The 23,049-nt window shown below is 41.1% G+C and overlaps 1 protein-coding gene across 5 annotated transcripts in view; it reads right to left on the minus strand.

Moving 5' to 3' along the window:
• Positions 1-23,049, minus strand: part of pou6f2 (POU class 6 homeobox 2) — a 100,869-nt gene that overhangs the window by 44,558 nt on the left and 33,262 nt on the right. For all 5 annotated transcript variants that reach the window (XM_074693191.1, XM_074693193.1, XM_074693188.1 and 2 more), the window contains one exon: positions 21,252-21,471. In XM_074693191.1, the coding sequence (XP_074549292.1) occupies positions 21,252-21,471 (220 nt within the window). The remainder of the gene's footprint in view (positions 1-21,251; positions 21,472-23,049) is intronic.

A 23,049-nucleotide genomic window follows, 5' to 3' on the forward strand; every position in this document is an offset into this window, starting at 1 on the left:
TGACGTCGTTACTGTTGAACTGAGCATGGGGTTCACTTCAGGAGCGTGAGCAGTTCACATTGCAGTCCGCAGAAAGGCCACATTTAAAAATGTAATCTGAACAATCAAACAAAACTTCAGATTTGGGCAGTAAATCAGAATTGAGCGTTGCTGCCTGCAGTGTGAACGTAGGCTTTGTTACCACACACAGTTACTGCAGCTAAACAAAACCAAATACACAGATTTCCAAAGATTTTAAGTGTTGCCAGAGAATTTATGATCACGACTTCAGAACTTTAAAATTGGTCCATCAGATTTACTCATCTCTAAAGTCACGAGTATGATAGCCATTTACATCACACTGATAAGAACTGTTAAATGTACTTTGTTGATTAGCTTTGAAGCTCAAATCGTAGTTGAACTTGGACGAATTCTATGTGTATAATCAAATACAAAAATGTAAGTCTCTAAAGCTTATCAAATTTAACAAAGAAGCTTCTTTTCTATCTGATCATTTAAATAATAGAGGGACCAGAGACTTACCCTAAAACACTAATGTGGCCGAGTCTATATATTAAAAGACCCATTTCTGCAGGCTTACATTTACGAAGAGTAAGACAGAGCAAGTGTATTGCTGTTCAGACAGTTTCAAACAAAAGAGAGAATAACAAGCTGTGGATAAAAAGAGTGATGGTGATCATCTTTTGATAATACACCAGAACAATTGTGGACACAGGCGAAGTCAAGCTTGTATACATACAGAATCAATGCACCTCAATAATTTACGTATGGTTGCCTCATAAAAGATGAATAAAACATCAGGGCAGACAAGTCTTTGATTAGTGCGGCCACTACGACTGCAGGGTGGGCACAGATGAACATTTGATGAAGATCCGATCGTCCTCCTCTTTCCTCACTCTGCAGAAGAGCAGCGAAAAAAAAGCCCGCGTCTCTTGGCCAGTAAACAGTGCACTTTTTACATTTCTTCTACCTCCTGACACATTGACACCTCTCTCACACCCCCACCATGAATTATATATCATCTGTGCAAACGGCGAGAGTCCAATTCTTACTTGAAATGTAGGGGCAAGTTGTCTCGGAGAGCTCTGAGGTCCCTGACAGGACCCGCTCTTTTCCTTTGCAACTTTCACAACGACAAAATGTTGAGCCCTATTTAAAGATGGAATAAGAAGGGAACAAAGACGGAGAAAACAAAAGGGGAGTAAAATGAGAATTCTGTCAAAAAATTATCGAAACTGGGCGAAGATCAAAGAGGATCGGAGAATTTCCTCCAGCGCCGACCATTACGCCGAGGAACAAGAGGTACAACAAAAAATATGAGGCAAAAGAAAACAAATACAGAGGGAATATGGAAGAAGCCCCATGTGGCCTTATTATAAGGGCTACACCGCAGGTACTATATTCTTTAACAGCAGTGCTTTATAAATTCTGTCATCTTGTTAAGACTGTCAGGACCACTGACCCTCCCTTCCCCTCTAACAGGGCAACTGGCATTTTGAAGCTCATTCTTTTAACCACAGCTGTCTGATTGCTTTGCTTGAGCACATAATCCAAACGGCTTGTCTCAGCTAATTGTTTGTGCTCCTTCCTCCAGCAGACACAAGGCCGAGGATGAGAGCGAGAGCTTCACTTATGATGGAGAGAGGCCAAAAGGGTGCCGGGATCCTATAGTGCTCATTATATCTCCCACTCTCTTTGTTGTGTTTCATATTCACTGGTTCCACGAACAAGAAGCAAGCAGCGCTCCCACTTAGTCATGACGCCTGAGGGGTGGAAGAGCGCGGGTCCCACTTTCTCTGCTGTCACAACTCGCCTATGTTAATGTTTGTAATGAGGGACGAGCCGGATCACGATCATGACCGCACACAAGCTGAGCATTTAGTGTTACATTCGAACAGTTAACAGTCAGCGTTTGAGAGTTTCGAAAGCCACCTCGGAGAAGTCGAAGGCCTCCAACCTCACTCCTTTGAAGAACTGTCTGCCATCTCTCTCTCAGAGCTTTTTACTTTAGCGCCACAGAAGAAATCAACTGTTATCTTTGACTGTCCCGGCCCTGGCTTGTGAAGTACCGGAGGACGGAGCGAGACTGATTGTCAGAGGTCGAAAGGCTAGGTCAAAGCCGACTCATTCGTCAGACAAAATGCTATTTTTGTTTCCTGTGCGGTTCAGGAGTGAAGCAGGGGGGGAGAAGAGTAGCAGCCAGCTCTCTCATTACGAGTGCTATCTCAGTCGTCCCTGCCAACCCTCCTATTACGGTACTTTTCTCTCTCAGGCTGATTCGGGCTTGATTCCTTGTTTTCCTCTTGATGCACAACAGCTCAGTGTACAGCTGTTCCCCACAGGTTATCTTGTGTATCATTTGTGTTTGCACGTTTTTGCACAAGTGTGGTTAGGGATGAAGCCAAATTTTTACTCTCTGGTTCTTTTTGCATTATTAATCAAAAGTTCATTGGAGGAAATGAAGATATGCAAAACATGTTTTTCTTGAACTCAACTGATTTATCTGTTGGCTGATTTCGTTTGACTGTGCTACTACTGTTTGTGTCTTCCACTTTGCACCAACTTAAACATTAACTCTAGGAATTAACTCTGAACACAGCTTAGAAATCCTGCCATCATAGTTGGCCAAGCAGAATGCACTTCAACTCCATAGTTTACACACGATGCACTGACTGTGGCAGCAAAGCAGCACAGCTGAGGTAAAGGTGGCCTGTGCTGTAATTGTTTAAAAATGTTGAGTTTATAACATAAACTTTGGAAAAAACCTGATGAATATATTTACATAAAAATGATAATACACAACCTGATAAGAAATTATTTAATTCTATTTCTGTTTAAAAATTCATGCTTGTCACTGTAGTTATTTAGGGGGTATTTTTTGCCTTGCTTTGACAGGACAGCTAAAAAAAGAGAATGTTTGAGGGGGTAAAAGTTTGGGGAAGAAATGCATCAATCAGTTGGGACAAGGACTCAAACCAGCAATCTCTTAAACAAGCACTTAATTAGAAAAAAATATCGGATTTTTAGTCCAACTTTTCTTATTTGACTAAACATCAGCCACCTTCCCTTAACAAGTCCAGAAAAATGTTTTATTTTAAGATTTTAAGAGCTAAAGTGACGAGCGGGGTTATGAAGAGTGTATTTTTTATATATATTTGGTCTGCCCTTGCTAACTTCATATTTCTGGGTATTTTTCCTGCGAAATAAGTATGACAAGCGGCTTCGTGAAGGCCCTCATATTGTGGTGCAAGACGGGGTTTTTAGCAGCTACAGGTTACACTGCAAAAACTGAAATCTAAGCAAGTGTTTATGTCTCAATTTTAGTGAAAACTGTCGTACTAGACTTAATATGAGCCACATTACCCTGAAAAGCCAGCAAGTGTCTTATTTTAAGATATTTGAGAACAAAAATAACACCTGAATTGCTTGCAAAAAGTGAAATAGTACTTTCAAAAGGGCAAGAGAAAATACTTGTCAAGTTTCTTGTATTAAGACATTCCTCTAATTTAAAAAAAGTAGATTTTGTACGTCATTGTTTTTTTTTTACTCTACAAGTAATTCAGGTTTCATATTTGTCTTTTCATATGTTGTGAAAAGACATTTTTCTGGACATATTAAGTCTAATAAGACAATTTTTTGTTTTGAAATAGGCAAAAATATCTGCTTAGATTTAATTTTTTGCAGTGTACAGCCTCTGAACATGGAGCGCATTTTCAAACTGATTTTTCGACAGAGGTCTCTGGTTTGATTCCTGTCCCCAGCCATTTGCTGCATGTCTCCCTTCATCTCTACTCCCTTTATTTCTGGTCTCTCTCCAGCTGCCCTGTCAAATCGAGGCCAAAAGACAGTAGAGAAAAAGCATTATGAATATAACTTATTCATGTATTTTACATTTTTGAGTTGGGGAAAAAAGGTAGACATTTTCTGTTAGGACTTTTAAGTGTAATTTTTGATTAATGAAACTTAAAAGCTTGTTTTCAAAATGTATGTAAGCATATGTTTCTTATTAAGCATTGTTCAGAGATGAAAACCTTTTTTCAACTAAAAATTTGATTTTAGTTTTTGCAGTGTAACCCCTGTGTACAGCAAACCTTTACAGTTGTAATAACACAACAGCATTTGTTTTTCTTAATAATAGTAAACTTGATTCAAAAACATTGCTTGATATGATCTGAAAACAATGCCCATGAATAAATGTTGTTTTCATAAGTTAGGACACTTTCAGCACTGTTTGCAGCATATGCAATATAAACATGATATAATGCTATACACTTGAAAAGTTTGGAGTATTTTGTAAAGAGTTAACGGTTCAAACACTACATAAAGCCTGTCCTCATTATGGTTTAACAGATACAGCAGCTTCATCTGCACATTTTTCATTTTCAATCGGTATCATAAACTCATCCTTGATTGATCAATGTCCTCCACTTTCTATTGTGGCACTGCTACCTAAAACACACATGACATAACCTCACTGATTTGTGTCAAGCTCACTGCTACTGTAACTTTAATGTGTTCACAAAACTTCTATTGATTTATTCAGGCTATCAAGAAAGCATTATGTGACTCAGTGCTCATCATATTATAGCCCTTAGAAAAGACCCAGTCAAGGCCAATATGAAGAATGACAGCAGAGTAACTTTAATCACATCTGCACAAAAGGACTTTGGCTGTCTTTCTCTGTATCAATCTGCGCGTCTTTCACCCAGCGTTAATACGGTCAGATGAAGGGTGAATGTGAAGCAACTTTTCTGGGCATTAAAAAGAGAAATATAGCTCACATTCCTTGAGAAGAATGTGTTGAGTTTAAAAGAGTATATGAAATCTAAACAAACTGTGTGTGGATCATTTCACAATGTGGGTGTGTGTTTCCCTTAAAAAGCTCGTTTCTCCTGCTGAAGGAGTTTTCTTACTTGAAACGGGTGTATCACCTCATCCACTCAGCTTGAATATATGCAACAATTAGGGAACAGAAAATACCCTCTTCAGTTATCTGCTGCTTTTGAATGGTTTAGAGGTTTTAGAAATTTTGAAGGGCTGATCAGAGGCCTGACAGGAGTTAATGACAATGTGACCCACCTTGTAATTTTTAGGACCTGCTCTCGTCTAAACACAGCCGTCACTCGCTAACAAAAGAGGAGAGAAGGGACAAACAAGCTCCCCATTACTGCTCTGCCTCACGTCGCACTATGGGAGTCCATAAACCACTGTCTCAATTGCCTTTTCAGTGAGTCACACTGATAATTACTCCACTGGAGGTAAGGAGATTTAGACTCTATGAGATGTGGTAATTACAAAGGTGGTCAAAGGAAGGTCATTTTTACTCTGCGGATTAGATCGGAGCACTTGTACTCAGATGAAGTGGATAAAATCACTGTTTCTGCACTTCACAGTTAACTTTTATCACCTTTGGTCACACTGAAAACACTTGTCCACTTGTCCTTGTTAACCAAGCATTAATTAATTTCAATGATGATAAAACTGTCAAGTTATGCTTTCCCATGCTTTATTGACTGAATAAGCCAGCTGCTGCAGAGGAAAGTGGTTCTTTAAAAGAAACATGAATGAATGTGTTTGACTTTTAATTCATATGCTGAAGTATGCTTCGTAAATTCAAAGTTATCAAAAGGTCATGTTTGGTAAATTCAGCGTGCTTTGATGATATTAACACAGACGTAATGAAAAAAGGCCCCTGCTGCTGCTGCTAAATGTCTCTCTATAGTTGTCTATACTTAACAAGGCTGTCAGTGTGAACACATTAATTGTGACGGGATCAAAGTCCAGAATCAACTCATTGTTTTTTATTTTTCATTGCATACTATTTTGTCCCTTTCGGCACACTATAGTTAAGCTGCAAAAGTGTCTTCCTGCTTCCCGCTGCAGCTGTGGTAAAAATAATAATGACTAGAAAAGCACTCAGAGAGCGCAGACCTCCACCAAGCATATTGTGGTTGTCACGCAACACTTTAGTCCTACTTTACTGTTATACTCCCTTTCAGCAGACTGTCTGCTACAATTTGGTGTTAGTTGCAGGTTTGTACAATAATTTGTTACCTGACAGTGTTGAAAATTATGATGACCCAGTACATATTTCATATTCTGGATCTTAGTATCTAGAATATTGCCAGGATCTGGATCGTACTTTTACATCTGTCAGAAATTATGGTGACCTTGTCTTGTATTGTTTTGCAAAGCAATCCAACCATTTATGGTGGAGTTATATACACATATGGAGAAAACGGCCCTATCTTACAATGATACAGAATCCTTTTAAAAAGTCCTGGATCCAGACGGTGATCTGGATCACCTCCAAAATTGAAACAGTTCTTCCTTATCCTATTTTGAATATTTCCTGAATATTTCATCGAGATCCGTTTGTTACTTTTTGAGTTATGGTGTTCACAGCAAAACAAACAGACAAACTCTCCAAAAACACAACCTCCTTGTCGTAGGTAATAAAGACAAAACTGTGCTTTTTAAAGTTGTATTCATGTGTGTTTACATCTTTATCAAAAGAGAAGCTGTGGGTCAGAGTAGAGTCATCAATTCTAAGGTCCAGGGTTCAATTCCAGCTCTAGTTGTTGCATGCCAAAGTGTCCTTGAGCAAGACACTGACCCCCCTAATTGCTCTTGTGCTGTTTAGCATTTTTTTCTACCCAGCCACTTATAAGTGTTGGCCCCCAGACTGGCATAAATGGGTAGGGTTGTGTGACATAAAAACTGCTAAAACTCTACAAAAACATGGCTGAACACAAAAAATCGGACAGAAGAAGAAGAAGTCGAAGAAGTAGAATAAACCCTTAAGACCAAACCTGCATCAAACAATGCACTCTTGAGCAAAAAAAAATAACTTTTAAAATCCCCAGATGGCTCAGCTTACAAATCATAAGTTATACACACTTTGTGTCAAACATCATTAAATTATCATAACAAGTACTTGAGTTTGAGCTATGACCTCTGAGTTAAGCATGCAGGTGCAGCCAACAACACTAATTAACTAACAACTGATTCTTGTTGCTAGGCGCTACCCAAGTAGCTGCCTGTTGCAGCAGCTCTCTCGTCTTTGTCCGTTTCTTGTAATTTTTTCGTCTCTTTTTCGTCATCTTTGTATTTGGAGTGGATCATCACTTTGTATGGTTCATTGTCGGTCACGGACACCAAACTTTTTGTGGCTTCGGCGGTATTTTTTACTACTTTTCTCCTGTGTTTGTCTGGAGGTCCTACATGTAACCATGGCTGCATTGTTTACATGCGAAATTAGCTGTTAGCAGCCTGTAGCATGTCAATGCTAACTAGTGTAGGGCTTGATGATTTCCCTCGAGCTGAGGAGGAGGCGGTGAGGACGACGTGCTGGTTCTCGGATGTGAGCTGGAGGGTGACGACGTGGACCTGTCCTTCCATCCATCGTTGTTGGGAACGGGGGATCTCGCTCCGAGGGATGGATGAGCTAGCTGTGCTAATCCAGCGGCATCATGCTGTTCACGGACGTGGCTGACGGAGCTGACATCGGACGCCACGACACATCGGAGGAGCTTCGCCTGCTGTGAGCGGACAGGATCCAGGAGACAGAGACTGAACAGACTGCTGGGGAGGCTCAGTCCTGGACCCTGTGGAGGTGGAGACTGGCTGGGCTGGAGAGTGGTGGACGAGTGGTGGACGGGATGTCGTCATCTAATTTCTTATGGACATTTTTGCACTTTCTATACTCTTTCTTACTTTTGTTTTCTTAAATGCTGCGGTGACTCCTAAATTTCCCCTCGGGGATAAATAAAGTATTTTCTATTCTATTCTAATGTCAGTGGGGAACTGCATCATAAAAGCAAGCAGAGCATTGTAGTACTACACTGAAGAAGTTAAGTACTTGGCTTACTAGATGGACTAAGGGATATAGATACAGTGGGGGAAATAAGTATTAAACGTGGCAACTTTTTTCTCATCACATTTATTTCCAAAGCTGCAATTCAAACACAATTTCTACCAGACATTGGTATTAACTCAAATAATCCACACATGAAAAGAAATCACAACGTCCAGGTCCGTAAATAACGATTATGTGGAATTAAGTGTGATAACACAAGAAAAAAAAGTAATTTTCATCGCAGCTTTGGAAAAAAAATGTGATAAGAAAAAAGTTGACGCATCTGATACTTATTTTCTCCACTATATAAGGAATGATCTTATTTGGCGTGTATTTCTTTACATTAACAATATTGGATTGAAAGCTGCTTTAAAATGAATGCAATTAAAAAAATGTTAACATTCAACAGCCTTAATATGTAATTATAATCAAATTAATGCATTGACATGTAGCGCCTAGGTGCTTACAGTCGAGGTGTTTTATACTCTGTATTATATGGCTTAGAAAAAAATCTATATTGGATACTTTAGTCCACACCTTGTAAATGTATTTACTCATAATCCACCACACTTCAGCATCAGTGACTTGACACTCTCAAACTGTCTTCATATGAGAAAGAAACCAAAATAAAAGGTTTCATTGTCAGTCGACAAAGCAGGGGAAAAAAATGTAAATTGTTTTTCTAAGCACAAACTAAACACAATAAGTGTCACATTCTTTTTACCAGTGACTCAGTAATCACGTTGAAGGAATGGAAAACAGATTCCTGCTTTTGTAATGTCTGGAATAAACACGGAGAAAATGAAATGTTAAAGGAACAAGTGAGCTACTGAATAAAAACATTACTCTGAGCCACAGCAGGCAATATCACTGCCTCAGTCCTGCAGCAGGAGGAACTCAGCCACTACAGAATAAAAAATATAGGCAGTTAAGATTTGAGCGGAGTCGCAGAGCCACAGGATTTTAGAGAGTAAACCACATCGCTTGTAGGGATCCAGAGATAATGCTTTCACTTTGTGATGCAAGGCAATATCAAGCTGTGTTGTAGAATTCTCACTCTGGGGGAAGCATTTCAAAGAATCAAATCCTCTCCATGGAGATGTTACACATACAAGAAAATCCCTGTGTGCTCGATAATGCTGCCCTTTTGTGCGTTGCTAACGCTAGTTTATTGATTTCCAAAGTGTGGTCTAGGGACCTCTTGGGGGCCTTGAGAGAGTTCCACAGGTCAGGGGGAAAGTCAGCAGTTTAATTTTCCAAATCTCCTTCCTGAGAGAAAAGATGTTGGATTTCTGTTTCCAATGTTCACCTTTGTGATCAAAGGATGTGCAAAAAAGGCGGCTGAAGATAACTGAGCAGAGAAAACCTCACTCTTCATTTTATTGATAGACTCTCAAGTTTGAACAGACCACTGCAAAATAACAGCTGCATGTGGGCTGGAATGGACATTATCACAATCAGTTTAGCCCTTTTAGCCTTTAGCTTGGGCTGTATCTCTCTCCTGTTTAGCTTTCTTCTGCTCTTCTGTCCTTTTTCTGTCTGACAGTTAGGCTCCAGTGTCCACCATCACTACAAAATTAACCACAGAAATCGTTTTCAGCAGAGAAAAACGCAGATCTCTCTTCTCATTATGAAACTTTGTCATAGAGACTTTGACATGCTGTAAATCAATCTGGTCGACCTGATCTGGAAGCTACAATGTAGCATTTTGATATAACCTGTATTGGTGCTGATAATCTCATTTTAAAGTGTGGATTACATTCAGGCATATATCTAGAGGGGAGACTTTTTTAAGATCACTTTGAAACTCCTCACGGCCCATTTTATGTAGAAAATTACCTTTTTTTAACTGCACTGTCATAACTTTATTTGATGTCGTTTGGACACAGCTACTCCACCTTTACTACATTATAATGTTAAAGTGACACATTAAAGGTGCAGTGTTTGATATTTTGCGCCATTTGTCAGAGCGGGCTTGGTAGAAGCGAAGTATTTTCTTCCTAAGTATGTATATAATGGTGCTGTGGGGACTATTCAGAATTGGTAGTGTTTTTCTGGAATATAAACTGCTTCCCATGAGCAGTATCACCCACCGTTATAAGAATGTGACTCTTGCCAAGGCGTGCATTTGTTGTTGTTTGTTTGATACAAAGCAGATCTTATTTTTAACCAAGCCGTGACCTCCGGTCTAAGAATATGAGACAATGCGAAAGTGCTACAATCTGTTGTTTCTCGAGTGTCCACTTGAGGCTGGCTCCAGAAGTACCAGAAGTCACATACACACCAAGCCAAAAAAGCCATTTTCAAAGCAGAAATTAACCTATTTACAGCCTGGTTCAAAAAACGTCTCCTGTCTGAATCGCTGATTTTACTATTGGCATACACTGTAGGGGGTGAATTTTTTTCTAACTCGGCAGTTCAGAGGATATTAATCAGAGGCACAGCTCAGGTCGAGTGACCAATGGCCGCCCTATAGCCCCTGCCACTCCCAATATGGCCACGATTGCTGATGTTCTTCATTTTTCGTTTCAGATACTGGCGGACGACATCGGGGAGACTACGTCCATATTTTATACAGTCTGTGTTTTTAACACTGCTTTGCTTTGATGGAAACCCCAAGGATACAAAGTGAAGTGGTGATTTATTTATTAAAACTTAGCATAGCTTAGTGTCCAGAGGATGAGCACAATGTTGCCAGATTACCAACTTTGTTGATATTTTCACGTGTTTCCAGGCCTCTCTAACAACTTTTTCAAAACTGTGACCAGCAACAAATCTCACAACTTTTTCTGGAGTCTGGAGACTCTGATGTGAAACCGCTATCAATTTTACTCTTTTCAACACAGGTGGACAAGTCCCCCTTGCTTGTTCAGTGGTCCCTCCAAGCTGCAGCTACATCATACAGGCCATGAGCCTGAGCACGCAACTACATGCTACAAGTAAAGGCCACATGCGTTTCTGTATTGGTTGGGTGAAAATGCGATCGTGAGGAGATAAAGAGAAGAAGAAGACAATGATTGTTGTTTAAAACAAAAGAATTTGAGCAACAGAGACTCATATTTATTGGGAGCTTTTTGACTTTGAAGGCCACCCACCCTATTGGAATTTTCCAACAGCAGGGATAAGAAAGGGATGTTTTCAATCTAGTCTGATATCACTCCACATCCAAAATTTTTAACCCACTGTACTTTTAACTATCCCTAAATGCATAAATACGATTAGGTACATTGAGCCACTTCCTAGTTCATGGTCAGACAGGAGTTCTGCTCTTATTTCAAAGGATGTGGGTCTCAGCAAGGGGTCTCCTGCTTTTGTCCTTCAGAGTCCACAAGGTGCTGGACCCCCTGCCCCCTTTTGTAAAAAAAAAAACACAGAGGCTGTCTGCCTGGCAGGACAGACTGGGTTATTACAGCGTGTTCATGGTCCCATCATGTGTCGTCAGACCAAAGCGGAGGCCGCGAGTAAAAGCCTCATGCAAAATTTATGTTCATGCGGCTGTTTCAGTGGGTGGAAAAATCAATATTGCGGGCCTGATGCACGGAGATGACTGAGTGCTCTCTGACTGACAGTAAAAGCAGAGAGAGATTGAGGGGCTGCATTTACTGCTCCAGAAATGGAGTGGAGTAGAGTTGCTCTAATAGTCTAGTTCACCTTAAATTTGAATTTAATTGTGGATTATTTTGGTAACAACTTGGATATTGAAGGCTTGAAGAAATCTTCAAAGAAAAGGGGTACAAATCAAGAATAAGCATTGCATTGTGGTTTCTGAGCAGCTAAAGTATCGTATATTATGGGATTATTAAGCCTTCCCTTCCTTTCCAACTACGCAGATATAAAATGATTGTAGAATAATCAAAAGACAATGTGGGTATGAGGAGGACATCATAGGGCTTTTGTTCTGCGCTGCTTCGCTAACATATGCTTTTGATAGCGCGCCACATACCCACAGTGCATTTGGAGAGGAATGCGAGAAGAGAGCGAAAGAAAGTGAGAGAAAGAAATTCAGCGGGATGAAATAAGCCCAAACAATGGGATTTGCTTTCCATTCTTCTGCCTCCGTCTTCTGTCTTTAATTATTCCCTTTGGTTGTCTGAGGGAGCGTGTAAGCACTTTCACACAGCACAACATGCCCAGCAGCACAACACTGTCTGCCTTAGTGATGTGGAGACTTCTGAGTGACACTGAGCCTCTTGTGATTATTAATGCTGTTTAATACAACACAGAGCAGCCACTATGATTGAGGGAAAAAACAGATTTCACAATGCATGCATTGAAAAATGTGCAATGTGAATGGAATTATGTACAACACGAGCTCTGCACTTGAGACACATTTTCCTCTCTGCTACATAAACATGTACGCCACCAGATGCAGGCTAATGTTTTGTAGATGCAACACTAGAAAATGTGTGTTTGATAATAACACAGAGTGTGCTCGATTTTGTACACAGTGTTAAATGGAACCTCAGCTGATCCTGGTGGGATCCTTTGTGCCGGTTTAGTAGTTTCTTCCTGAATCGCATATGAGATATTTGAGAGCCCAGAACGATGTATGATGAATGAAGTAGCATGCTACTTATACGCTTATCGTGCTCACTGACTAGCAACAGGTTCAGCAAAGGGCAGCAGCAGTAAATGAAATTCCGCACCGGGACAATATATCATCAAAAGAAATGTATGCACCCGAAACTTACAAGCCTTCTCCACATGCGGACAAGGTGCCTGACGGGGCTGGGGGAGGGGGTGAGGATGGGAGAGTGTGCAGGGGAAAAAAACTGAGAGACTAAAAGGGGGAGGGTTTTTTTTATTATTATTTTTTGCCACATGGGTGAGGAGCAAGCAAGGGAGAAGCAGCAGATTTTGTTGAATCAGTTCTATTTTCATACTGGCTGATCTGTGTCTTTTAACCATTTCACTGCAGCCGGAAAATGAAAAAGTACCAGGGCTAATTTCACAGTGAGAGCTCACTGAACAAAACCCCCCACGGTCTGTGGAAAAAGGTGCTAAGTCTACTTTGTCATTGTGAATTACGGTGGTGTAATTCAGGAAACGGGCTCCTGTGTGTGAGAGAGAAAAGTAGAAAATACATCCAGAAGGAAGAGGAGAGCAATGATTTTTTTTCTTACTCCTCTCCAGCCTGAGATGTACTTAGTGAGGTTTACTTGTGATGTGTAAGTAACAGATATCTCTTTCCAAACACGCCGCCCTGTTCTGATGCCACAGGATCTATCTGTGATGTGTCTGCAGTTAGTCCAGAAATAGCACCCACGGGACCCGCACACTCCTCTGGCCTCCTGCGGGACCTTTTAAGCTGCACTGATACTGATAAAAGCTCCCACAAATCTGGCCCCCAGATACCTCGACCATTAATTAAGGTAATTAGGCCCTGGTCAGCAATTAGTAACCACAGATAGCTTTTAGCAGCGGGTGAGGCGTCCCCGCTGGTGACGGGTTTGGTTCCATACCATCTGCTGACAAATGTGACCGCGAAGTCTTCGGTTTCACGCTGGAACTGGAGAAGGCGTGTTTAAAAATGACCTCTGTGTGATCCAGGCTGGCTCCCAGACTCCCACAGCTTCTCCTCCTCCTCCTCCTCCTCCTGCTTCTCCTCTTCCTCTGCTGCTGCTGCAGAAGGATCACTCTGTTTGTTCTTTCTTTGGTTTCTTTTCAAACATGGACGAGCGAGTTGTATGAAAATCCATACGTGGTGCACACGAGCCGGAGAGGGAACAGGAAACATTCAGTGCACAACGTATCGATCAAAATTAGAACATCTGGTCCGAGTGTAAGAAGTATTGATTGGAGTGTAATGCTACATTGATCTGCTTGTATTATTAAGTCCATAATAGATCTATATTGAGAATATGTTGGTTTAAATTATAATGTTCTCTACAGTTAAATTAAAAGTGAACATTTATCAAAACTGAGCATCCAAAGCAGATGCATTATCACCTTATCATTCCTCTGGACAAACACGAGTCCAACTTAGACAAATATTCTGGAAATGAAGAATAAAAGTGTAGACTGTCAGTGTAAATGTGAGGAATGTGGCTCTCCTTCTTGTATCAAAATAAACCACTCTGCATTTCAAAGGTGTGTGATATAAGGTGCCCTGACTGATAAAAACAGGCTGAATACACACATTCAACCTCACAGAACACACCACGCAATAACTCACATTACCAGGGAATGGAAAATAAAGGATGCAGCTGTGCTACTTTACACAATCCCACATTTGAAGCAATCGGTGATAACGCCATTTTCATTCCGGTTCAGTCCCATAAAATTACCATTAACATTACAGCTCATGCAGAACACAGATAAATGTAAAATGTCACCCAGTTCTGCCAGGCGGGAATTCCAGTTCCACAAGATTACCATCTCTGTGTGCGCTCTCCCACTGCACCTTGTCTAATATTTCATTTACAACATTTCATAAGTTCATTTTCCCCTCGCTGACCATGTAAATCACAAATCAATTTTCATTTAAAATGCTTGACTACAGATTGTTGCTGAAAGCTTCTGGATGGCGCCTCAGCAGTATGGCAGACCTTTAGCAAGTCTTTCGGAAACAGTGGGGAGGGAGGGGGGAAAAAAAGTGAGATGTAATTTCCACAAAACAACTCCAGGGCCAAGCGGTCAAGGCTTTTACGGCGAGCGTTTTACAAGTGTGGGAATATCATGAAAACAACACGCTGTGATCAGTTCAGAGCTGCATTCAGAGTGGTGATCGACTGATGTGCTCAACGGGAACAAAGGGCGGATCCTGTGATAATGAGCGATGAAGTTGATGGATTGTGCGTAAACAATTTGGTTATTGCAACATACAATGGAGAGTGACCTGAGTGTGTGACACAATTAGACATTAGCATGTGAACATTTGGAAAAAAAGTTGGGAGGGAAATGAATTTAGAGGAAAAAAGTCTCATAAATTACACCATTTGCTATATATATTTTTTTGATTAGTCCATTAATCTGGATTACTTTGGGTATATATTTCTTGTTTGAGCTCTGCTTTCCATCAGTGGCTAAAGAGTGCACAACCTGTGTAACTCAACCAATGGTGATGCATGTTGACATAATTTCTCCTTCCTATTAAAGTCAAATAATTAAACCGATGACTCAGCAGGTGACATACTACACAATATGACTGAAAATAGTGTTGTACTAAAAGGAATCCATTATGGTGGTCCAGCAGATTAATGTTTCACACCAAGATGGTAAGTTTGTCAAGTTTTGTTAACTGTCTAAAACACAAAGTGATCAATAAGCAAATATAGAAAAAGTCTACGACATTATTGTTCCCGTTCCTTATCAAAGCTATAACGGTAAAGTCAGTAGATACATTTTTATTAATTCATACATTTTCGTTAAAGCATATTTTAAGTATTGCCAGAGAGAACTATTTATATGAAACATTGATTCGTAAGTATTTGATTATTTGGGGGTTTAAATATTTTTCCTACAGCACCTCAAATCTGTGACCAATATCTGTTGAATGTGCTTTTCTAGTGTTCATTGAATTGAGTTAGGTTCACGACTCTGATTGGTCAGCTCTGTGTCATGTGAGCAGGTAACAAGAAAGTGCATTTGTTATCTCAGAGCTTAAATAAGCTCCATTAAATAAACTTTTTCACTTTGAAGAAGTAGTTGACACAACAGAAGTTGACACTAGGTTGTGACTCAAAATCTGGAAAAAAAATGGAGAGCAAAGGAGACGCAAGTGAATTTTTGTTCCTCTAAATAATGTCATCAGGCACTAAAAACTGGAGCTACGGAAAAGTTTCCTCATCAGTATTTCTCTACTATGAATTTAGCTATTGTCTTCCATAAAAGTATCCAACTAGAAAAGCGCTCAGAGAGCGCAGATCTCTGCCAAGCATATTGCGATTCTCACGCAACACTTTAGTCCTACTTTAATGTTATACTCCCTTTCAGCAGACTGTCTGTTACAATTTGGTGTTAGTTGAATTTGTTACCTGACAGTGTTGAAAATTATGATGTCCCAGTATTCATTTTATATTCTGGATCTTAGTACCCAGAATATTGCCAGGATCTGGATTGTACTTTTACATCTGTCAGAAATTATGGTGACCTTTTCTTGTATTGTTTTGCAAAGCAATCCGACCATTTATCATGGAGTAATATGTGCACATATGGTGAAAACAGCCCTATCTCACAATGATAAAGAAACCTTCACAGACAAATAGACAGACAAACTCTCCCAAAAACATCATCACCTTGATGGAGGTAATAATACAGCTCCTCATGCAGTGAGCTGAAGGTACAGAAGGTACAGAGGTGCACTTACTACCTGGTATTTGAATTCACTGCATGATGACAACAATAAAAACAATAATACAACATGAGGACTATTAAAATCCTGGATCAATTACCTTTTACAGTCAACATAATGAATTATGTCAACTTATTGTTGCAGCCCTACTTTCTTGTTTAATTTTTAAGGTTTCATAAACCTCCAGTGTCTCTTCATTAGTTGTTCATTGTACCTTTTCTCAGTGAGTCTTATATTTTGAAAAAATTTCTTCAGCTGTATTTGCATTGGGGGGCTGGGTGTTGGAAGGCTTAGAATCTTTATTTTCAGCATTATTGTTTCTATTATTAATACTATTATCTATTATTATTATTAATAGTAGTAGTAGTAGTAGTAGTAGTAGTAGTAGTAGTAGTAGTAGTTGTTGTTGTTGTTGTAGCAGTAGCAGCAGTAGTACTAGTATCATATAAACATTAATTTTATATGCTTATGTTCAGCACTTGTGCTACACTGTAGTGTATGAAAACTGCTGTGCAGATGAAGTTTGATCAACTGATTGTATTTTCTACCCATTCAACGTTACAATCTGAAAAAAGTCAACAACTAATGGACAAAAATGTGTCGACTGGATTAAAGAAATAGAAAACAGCTGCTTTTACATTCAAGAACGTTTGTGTTTTTAACTGGTTACGATTTGAAAGCTGATCCAAGATTATTTTTTGCGTTGACTTTTGGAGTCTTAATTTGAAAACATGTCCTCATCTTCTCCTCAAATGAGTGCATCAGTCTGTGAATAAACCCTGCAAACAGATGCTGTGTCTAATGCAGAGAGACTGTCTTGTGTTAAAGGGAGCAGCTTTGCAAAAAGCCTCCCTCAGTGTTTACCAGCGAGGGCAGATGTCAGGGTTTGCTGTGGAGGAGCAGACGCAGCCACATCTGATTAATAATATTATTGTCCGCCTCCACACCACCATAAAGAAGACACCCCCCATCACACACACACATACACACAATCGCATGCACACACACACACACACACACACACACACACACACACACACACACACACACACACACACACACACACACACGTTTTTCTTCTCTTTTCGTCTATTTTGGGCTGTGGCAGCGTCCTGTCCTGTGGCATGGCTGAGCCACAGTGACACTGCCACCAGAAACTAAACACAAGTCAAGAGCCAGGAGGTTAAAACAAACAGCACGACTGTATCTCAGCAGGGCGATATCTTTGGTTACGGGCAATTAAATATCATAGTGTGTATTCAAAACACAGCCTGCATGGTTGTTGTGTGATTGTGAATATGTGTGAACAAATCTGCAACAAGTGAAACACCGGGGGGGGAATTTACTTACATCTGTGCTTCAAAACGACATCAGAGTATAAATCATGAGTCTCATGGGAGAGTGTCGTGTGTTCTTATGTGGATGTACAGTAAACCAGCGCATCATCCTGAGTGTAAATCCACACGTTTGATTCCCACCCTCTCTGTACGTTTTGATTGGTGATTTTTTTCACCCCCCTTTTTTTCTTCTGTCGCCAAACTGTCACAAAGGCGGTAACCCTGCGCATTTCCAAGCTGCTTATTGAAGACAAACAATAAACCACTGGCAGATATCAATGGCAGAGATGAGAACCTGGGTGCCATATCTGCTGGGACTGCCTGGCGAAAAAAAACCTGCCTCTGCCTGCGCTTCATCTCCGCCAGCACCTCTCACTCTCAATTATTTGGCTGCTGTCACAACAAATCAATCAAATTACCGCTCCAGGACTGTGTGCAGCTGCTCCTATTGCACCGCTAGTTGCATTAGCTTTGAAATGTATGAGGTCTACATTTTATCACTGTTATTTATTTAATGCAGCTCCTCTCCCCTGCTAGTCATCCTACAACCACGGCGAAGTTAAATCATTAAAGGACGACGTGGGATACATACTGCTTTGGGAACGCCTCGAATTAAACAGCGATGAGGGGTGAAGGGATGGGTCTGGCCTCTATTGTGTCAGGATGTGAGAAAATGTGGTCTGGTCCCATTTTAATGTACTCCTCTGCTAGCTTATTTCCTTTCTTACAACAAGCCCTCAGTGAGTAACTAGTGAAGCTGTAATGAGGCCAAAAAGGATGTTTGAGATTCTCCAGCTCCACTAATGTAACGGGTAAAGGGACACAGAGGCTTTCCCACAGCAGACAGAGGTTAAGTCAGTGGCCCGGCCCGGTGATCTAACCTCTTAAAGGAGCAGCAGTCAGCTGAGGCAGAAGAGATGCAGTCTGACATGTCTAACTAGTGTGGAAACATTTGCCTCTTCCCCCAGGAGCCCACCCTTTGGTGCCGTAATGAGCAGAGTGATTTCCCTAATTTGTATCGCGCCAACACCGGCAACCTGCGAACGACACTGCCGAGCGTTTTCATCAAAAACGGCAGACGCGCCTTTGATTGGCGTTGACACGGGGTCTCATTACCGCAGGTGAGTGGGATGTCGACCTTTATCAGGGAGCTTGAGTGCTGTTTTGTGTTTCCTGCGGACGAGTACAGAGGAACAATGCTCGCGCCTCACCATTAGAACTCGCTCCTCTGATGTGATGCGCTGCCTGGCTTTCTGCTGAGAGCAAATAAGATGGGATGTGCTTATTAATATGAAAGAGCTGCAGTAAACTAGCTTCTTGCATTACCTTTGAGTGAGTCATAGAGAAGAGGAGTAGACAGACGGGACTTTGTTCTGCTTCCTCCCATTGGGCATTACATGTACAGTGCTTTGATACAACTAGTTTTACAAGTATGGTAATCATGCTTTGCTTGTTATAAAATCATGAGAAATCTAAACCTATTAAATATGCAGCAGAAAGTTAGCATCGATTCAAAACAGACAACTGCTCCTGCTTTGTGCACACTTATATTTAAAACACTTAAACCCACATATGATTTTTTTATTCTGTCATGTTTACAGACCCCCAGCATGACCCAACCTACTTTCGCCTCTGTGAAGTCAGCGAGAATTGTGTGCACTCTGTCACAAAAGATAACTTTCTCCCTTGTTTAGTTTCATTGGGAATTTGTTTCTCCTGCATGTTCTCGAGCATAAATCATCCTGACAAATAACCAGTTACGCTGCTGCTTGTGTTTACCGAGTCTGCCACAAGATGCTGCTCAGTTTTATTTAAGCAACCACTCCAACTTTACAGCACAACCCCATTACAGTGATAGTTATTCATCACAGTCTGAGAGAGCTCCCCTCCTACAGCTCAGCAGCAGCAGCAGCAGTAGCAGCATCGGCTCTCACAGAGCGTGCTTTGATTAGCATGATCAAAACACGGGATCAAAGATGCTGTTGTTTCTGTTTGTTCTCATTTGTCTCTTCATTTAATTTCCCTCATTAAAATGGAAGAGCAATGCTGAACGAAAAAAAAAAAAACTTGATCAAATGTGTCTTATTATGAAGCACTGCTTTCTGACAGCACTACGACTTTAAGACGACAGGCATGTAAAGAATACACTCCTCCACTCTCAACTCCCCATTTCCCAAGACAAACAGCCTTATTAGTTGGTCATTAGCCGCCTCATTACATTTAAATACAGCTATTGGCTGGGCTCCTCCTGGAGTCTCATTACTGAGCCTCACAGTTGTCTTGTGTCTGATCTGACGCTAATTAGCTAGCAGCGTGAGCGCTGTAAAACACACTCGCTCCTGAGGTCGTGAAATGAGCTGACTGCTCCCCGGCGACAGCGCGGCGCTGTATTATATCTGTGATTAATCAGGCCCGGAGACCCGCAGGGGCTTGGAGGGAACGCGAGGGGGGACGTGGGGGCAAGAGGCTAGAGCTGCAGTTGTCTGACAGAGGTGCTGTGCCAGCAGGCCTCATTCAGCGGAGCTGTGATGAACTCAGACAGCGGAGAGTGGAGGAGCGTCGCGTGGCCAGAGGGGCCCGGACACAGTCAAGACATTTAGCTTCACTCGTGACTTGTGTCACTTTCTCTCCACGGAGGTCCCTTCAATGCATCCCCTTCAGATAAGAGGACGTGCGAACGGGCGGTCTGTCAGTCCACACACTTAAAAAAAGATCTGCCACAGAGGCATTTCTTCACTACAGTTTCTCCTGCTATGTGAGTTTTATCATCTGTGGGTTTGTTTATCAGAGGACAATAAATCTGACTGCGAGGTGTTTGTGTTGCTGCTCTGACACTCTGACAATGTGTCTGTTGATCAGTTCATCCAAACACAGAAGCCTCTGAGTTGATCCTCACGTACCAGGAGGAAGATCTGTTGAAGTGTGAGTCACTTGGGTCTGCTGGGCCCATTATCGTCCACTACTGATGGATACATTGAAGGGCTGACTGGATAGATGCGGGTTTATTAAAAGCTCTGCCCACAGCGATGGCTGCTGTTATTTATGCATGTTTGTGTCCATTAGGCTTCTACCTCCACATTTCCTCACTCAGGGCATCTGTCCATCCATTTCCCCACGCGAACTGAGCCTTCCCTGCACTTTGTGCTGCACTGGCATTATTGTAATCTCCATCCTCAAAACACACTGCTTTACATGTAGCCTGGCATCTTTTTACATTAGTGCGGCTCTCTCATCCAAGATTTATGACGGACGGTTCCCCCATCCATCCTTCAATCTAATGGTATAAAAGAGACAATGTTTTAAACATTAAAATGAAAACCATTTACAACTATGATCAAAAGAGAACACTTGGGCATTAAAGTTTAAAAGGCAAGGATAAGTACAGCCATGTGGATGGACAGATGAGGTGGAAAGAGATAAAAAAGTGAAGTACGGTGCACTCTTATGCGCAGGAAAGAGGCATAAAGTGCTTTTGCGATGCACTGCAAAACGTTGACCTGTAATTAATACGGCTGTTCCTCTGGGCGAGTTGAGGATGGGGGCTTTTTGGGATACAAACCCCTGAAGGATTCTTACCTGGTCAGAAGCTTTGCAAAACATTTTCTTACAGAAGAAAGAAAGTGTTCCACGTCACACAACGGATGTTTCTCAAGACTCGAAGATGGTTCAGTCTGATTTCCAAAACATGAATCAGCATCCCAGCTAACCTAGATCTAATTTTACAATGATAAAATGTTCTACCCCCCCTCGGCCCTGTTCTTACCTTGCAGGTTCTGGAGAGGGAGCGTCATGATGCCCCCCGCAGCAGCAGCAGCCACCAGGCTCTGGATGTTCGCCGTGGGCAGGGAGAGGACGAGGCCCTGCTGTCCTCCCAGGTGCCCTCCTGCGTTGAAAGGGATGAGGATGGGTTGGTTCATGCCAGGCGCTGCACCTGACATCACGCCGCCTACTGCGTTGGCCAGCTGCTGGGCAACCAGGAGAGACTGGAATAAAACACATTTACAGCACAGGTCAGCATAGATACGATAAACGATGATGTCTTTCTAAATGTGAGTCTAAAACTGATGCTGCTCTGTGCACTTTCAATAGTATGTTGAGTCATTTATCTATTCATTCAGTTATTATGAAACTGTTAGTAAGATAAACTGCACTTTATGTGGATGTGTTTAGTAAATACACCTTCCTAATCAGCGACTTATGTGGCTCACAACATACTTAATTGAACAGTTTGGATGTTGAAGTAACACCTCTAGTCCAGATAACTAGTGTTTTTTGGGAAAGAGACTCCATTTCCCATGAGTACCATCACCCACTGTCTTAAAGATGTAACTCTTGCCTAAGCGTGCATTTGTTTTGGAAAGCAGATCTCTTTTTAACGCTCCTTTTCTTTGCTCAAGACAACGTTTCCCAGGATGCAAAGTGATGAGGTAAGGTATTTTTCAACAGTTATGTAGCGCTATTATTTCTCTGTGTAAACTCAGTTTGTAACATAGTTTAATGGACGAGGGACTGCTTTATGAAAACAGGACTTCAGCGAATCCTGGTTATGTCTTAACAGAGCTCATCTTCCAACTCCATTCTCACCAAGCAGAGCTAACGTAACCTCACTCTTCATTTTATTGATAGATTCTCGAGGTTCAACAGACCACTGCAGAATAACTGCTGACTGTGGGTTGGAATGAACATAAGCACAAAAAGTTTAGCCTGCTCTGTCTCTCTCCTGTTTAGCTTCCTTCTGCTCTTCTGTCCTTTTTCTTTTCACCAGTCCAGCTCCAGCATTCAACATTATCAAAATCAATTCAAGAAATCGTTATCTTAAATAAAAAAAGGGCAGATCTTGCTTCTCCCTGCTAAACTTTGCTAGCGTAGTGTTGTCAAAAAGAGGTTTGGTCTATGTGCTGTAAATGGATTTGTGTTGGACCCAACCACAGATACTAAAGGCTGTGTTATGATTTATGCACGAACGCGATGCACGAGATCTGCGCGAGAGAATGCGTGAGGCTTTTATGCTTTGCATGGCTTACATTGGTGTCCATTCTCAAACTGTAGGGGGTGGTGCATCACAAACGTACGTCTACCAGAGTACTAAATGAGAGTCAAAGAAGTTTGTCTTTGTTTACAATACATTTACACATCTGTCCCAGAGATTTTTCCAGGTTATTTTAACCGATTCCTCTTCTCTGCCGAGAGTGGCCACAATTTCACGACATGAATTATTTACCAATGGGTTATCACAGTGATCTCTGTGTGACGAGTCATACACTTAAAAAAATGGAAATCTTATCAAGTGTTTTTGTCTTGTTTTCAGTAGAAATCTTTTTTTTTGGTAGACTTCAAAAAAGCCAAATTCAACTAACCAGTCCAGTAAAGTGTCTTGTTTCAATTAGTTTAAAGACTAAAATGAGGTCTGAATCACTTGAAACAAGTAAAAAAAAATCTGTCAATGGAACAAGAGAAAAGTTACGAGAAAATTTGCTTGAAATCAATGTCTTAATACGAGTAACTTTTCTCTTGATTCCATCAACAGATAATTTTTTTACTTGTTTCAAGCAGTTCAGACC

The sequence above is a fragment of the Halichoeres trimaculatus genome, unplaced genomic scaffold, assembly GCF_033239565.1.
Source record: "Halichoeres trimaculatus isolate MK-OKI-2021-1 unplaced genomic scaffold, fHalTri1.1 fHalTri1_scaffold_18, whole genome shotgun sequence".
Classification (NCBI taxonomy): Eukaryota; Metazoa; Chordata; class Actinopteri; order Labriformes; family Labridae; genus Halichoeres; species Halichoeres trimaculatus.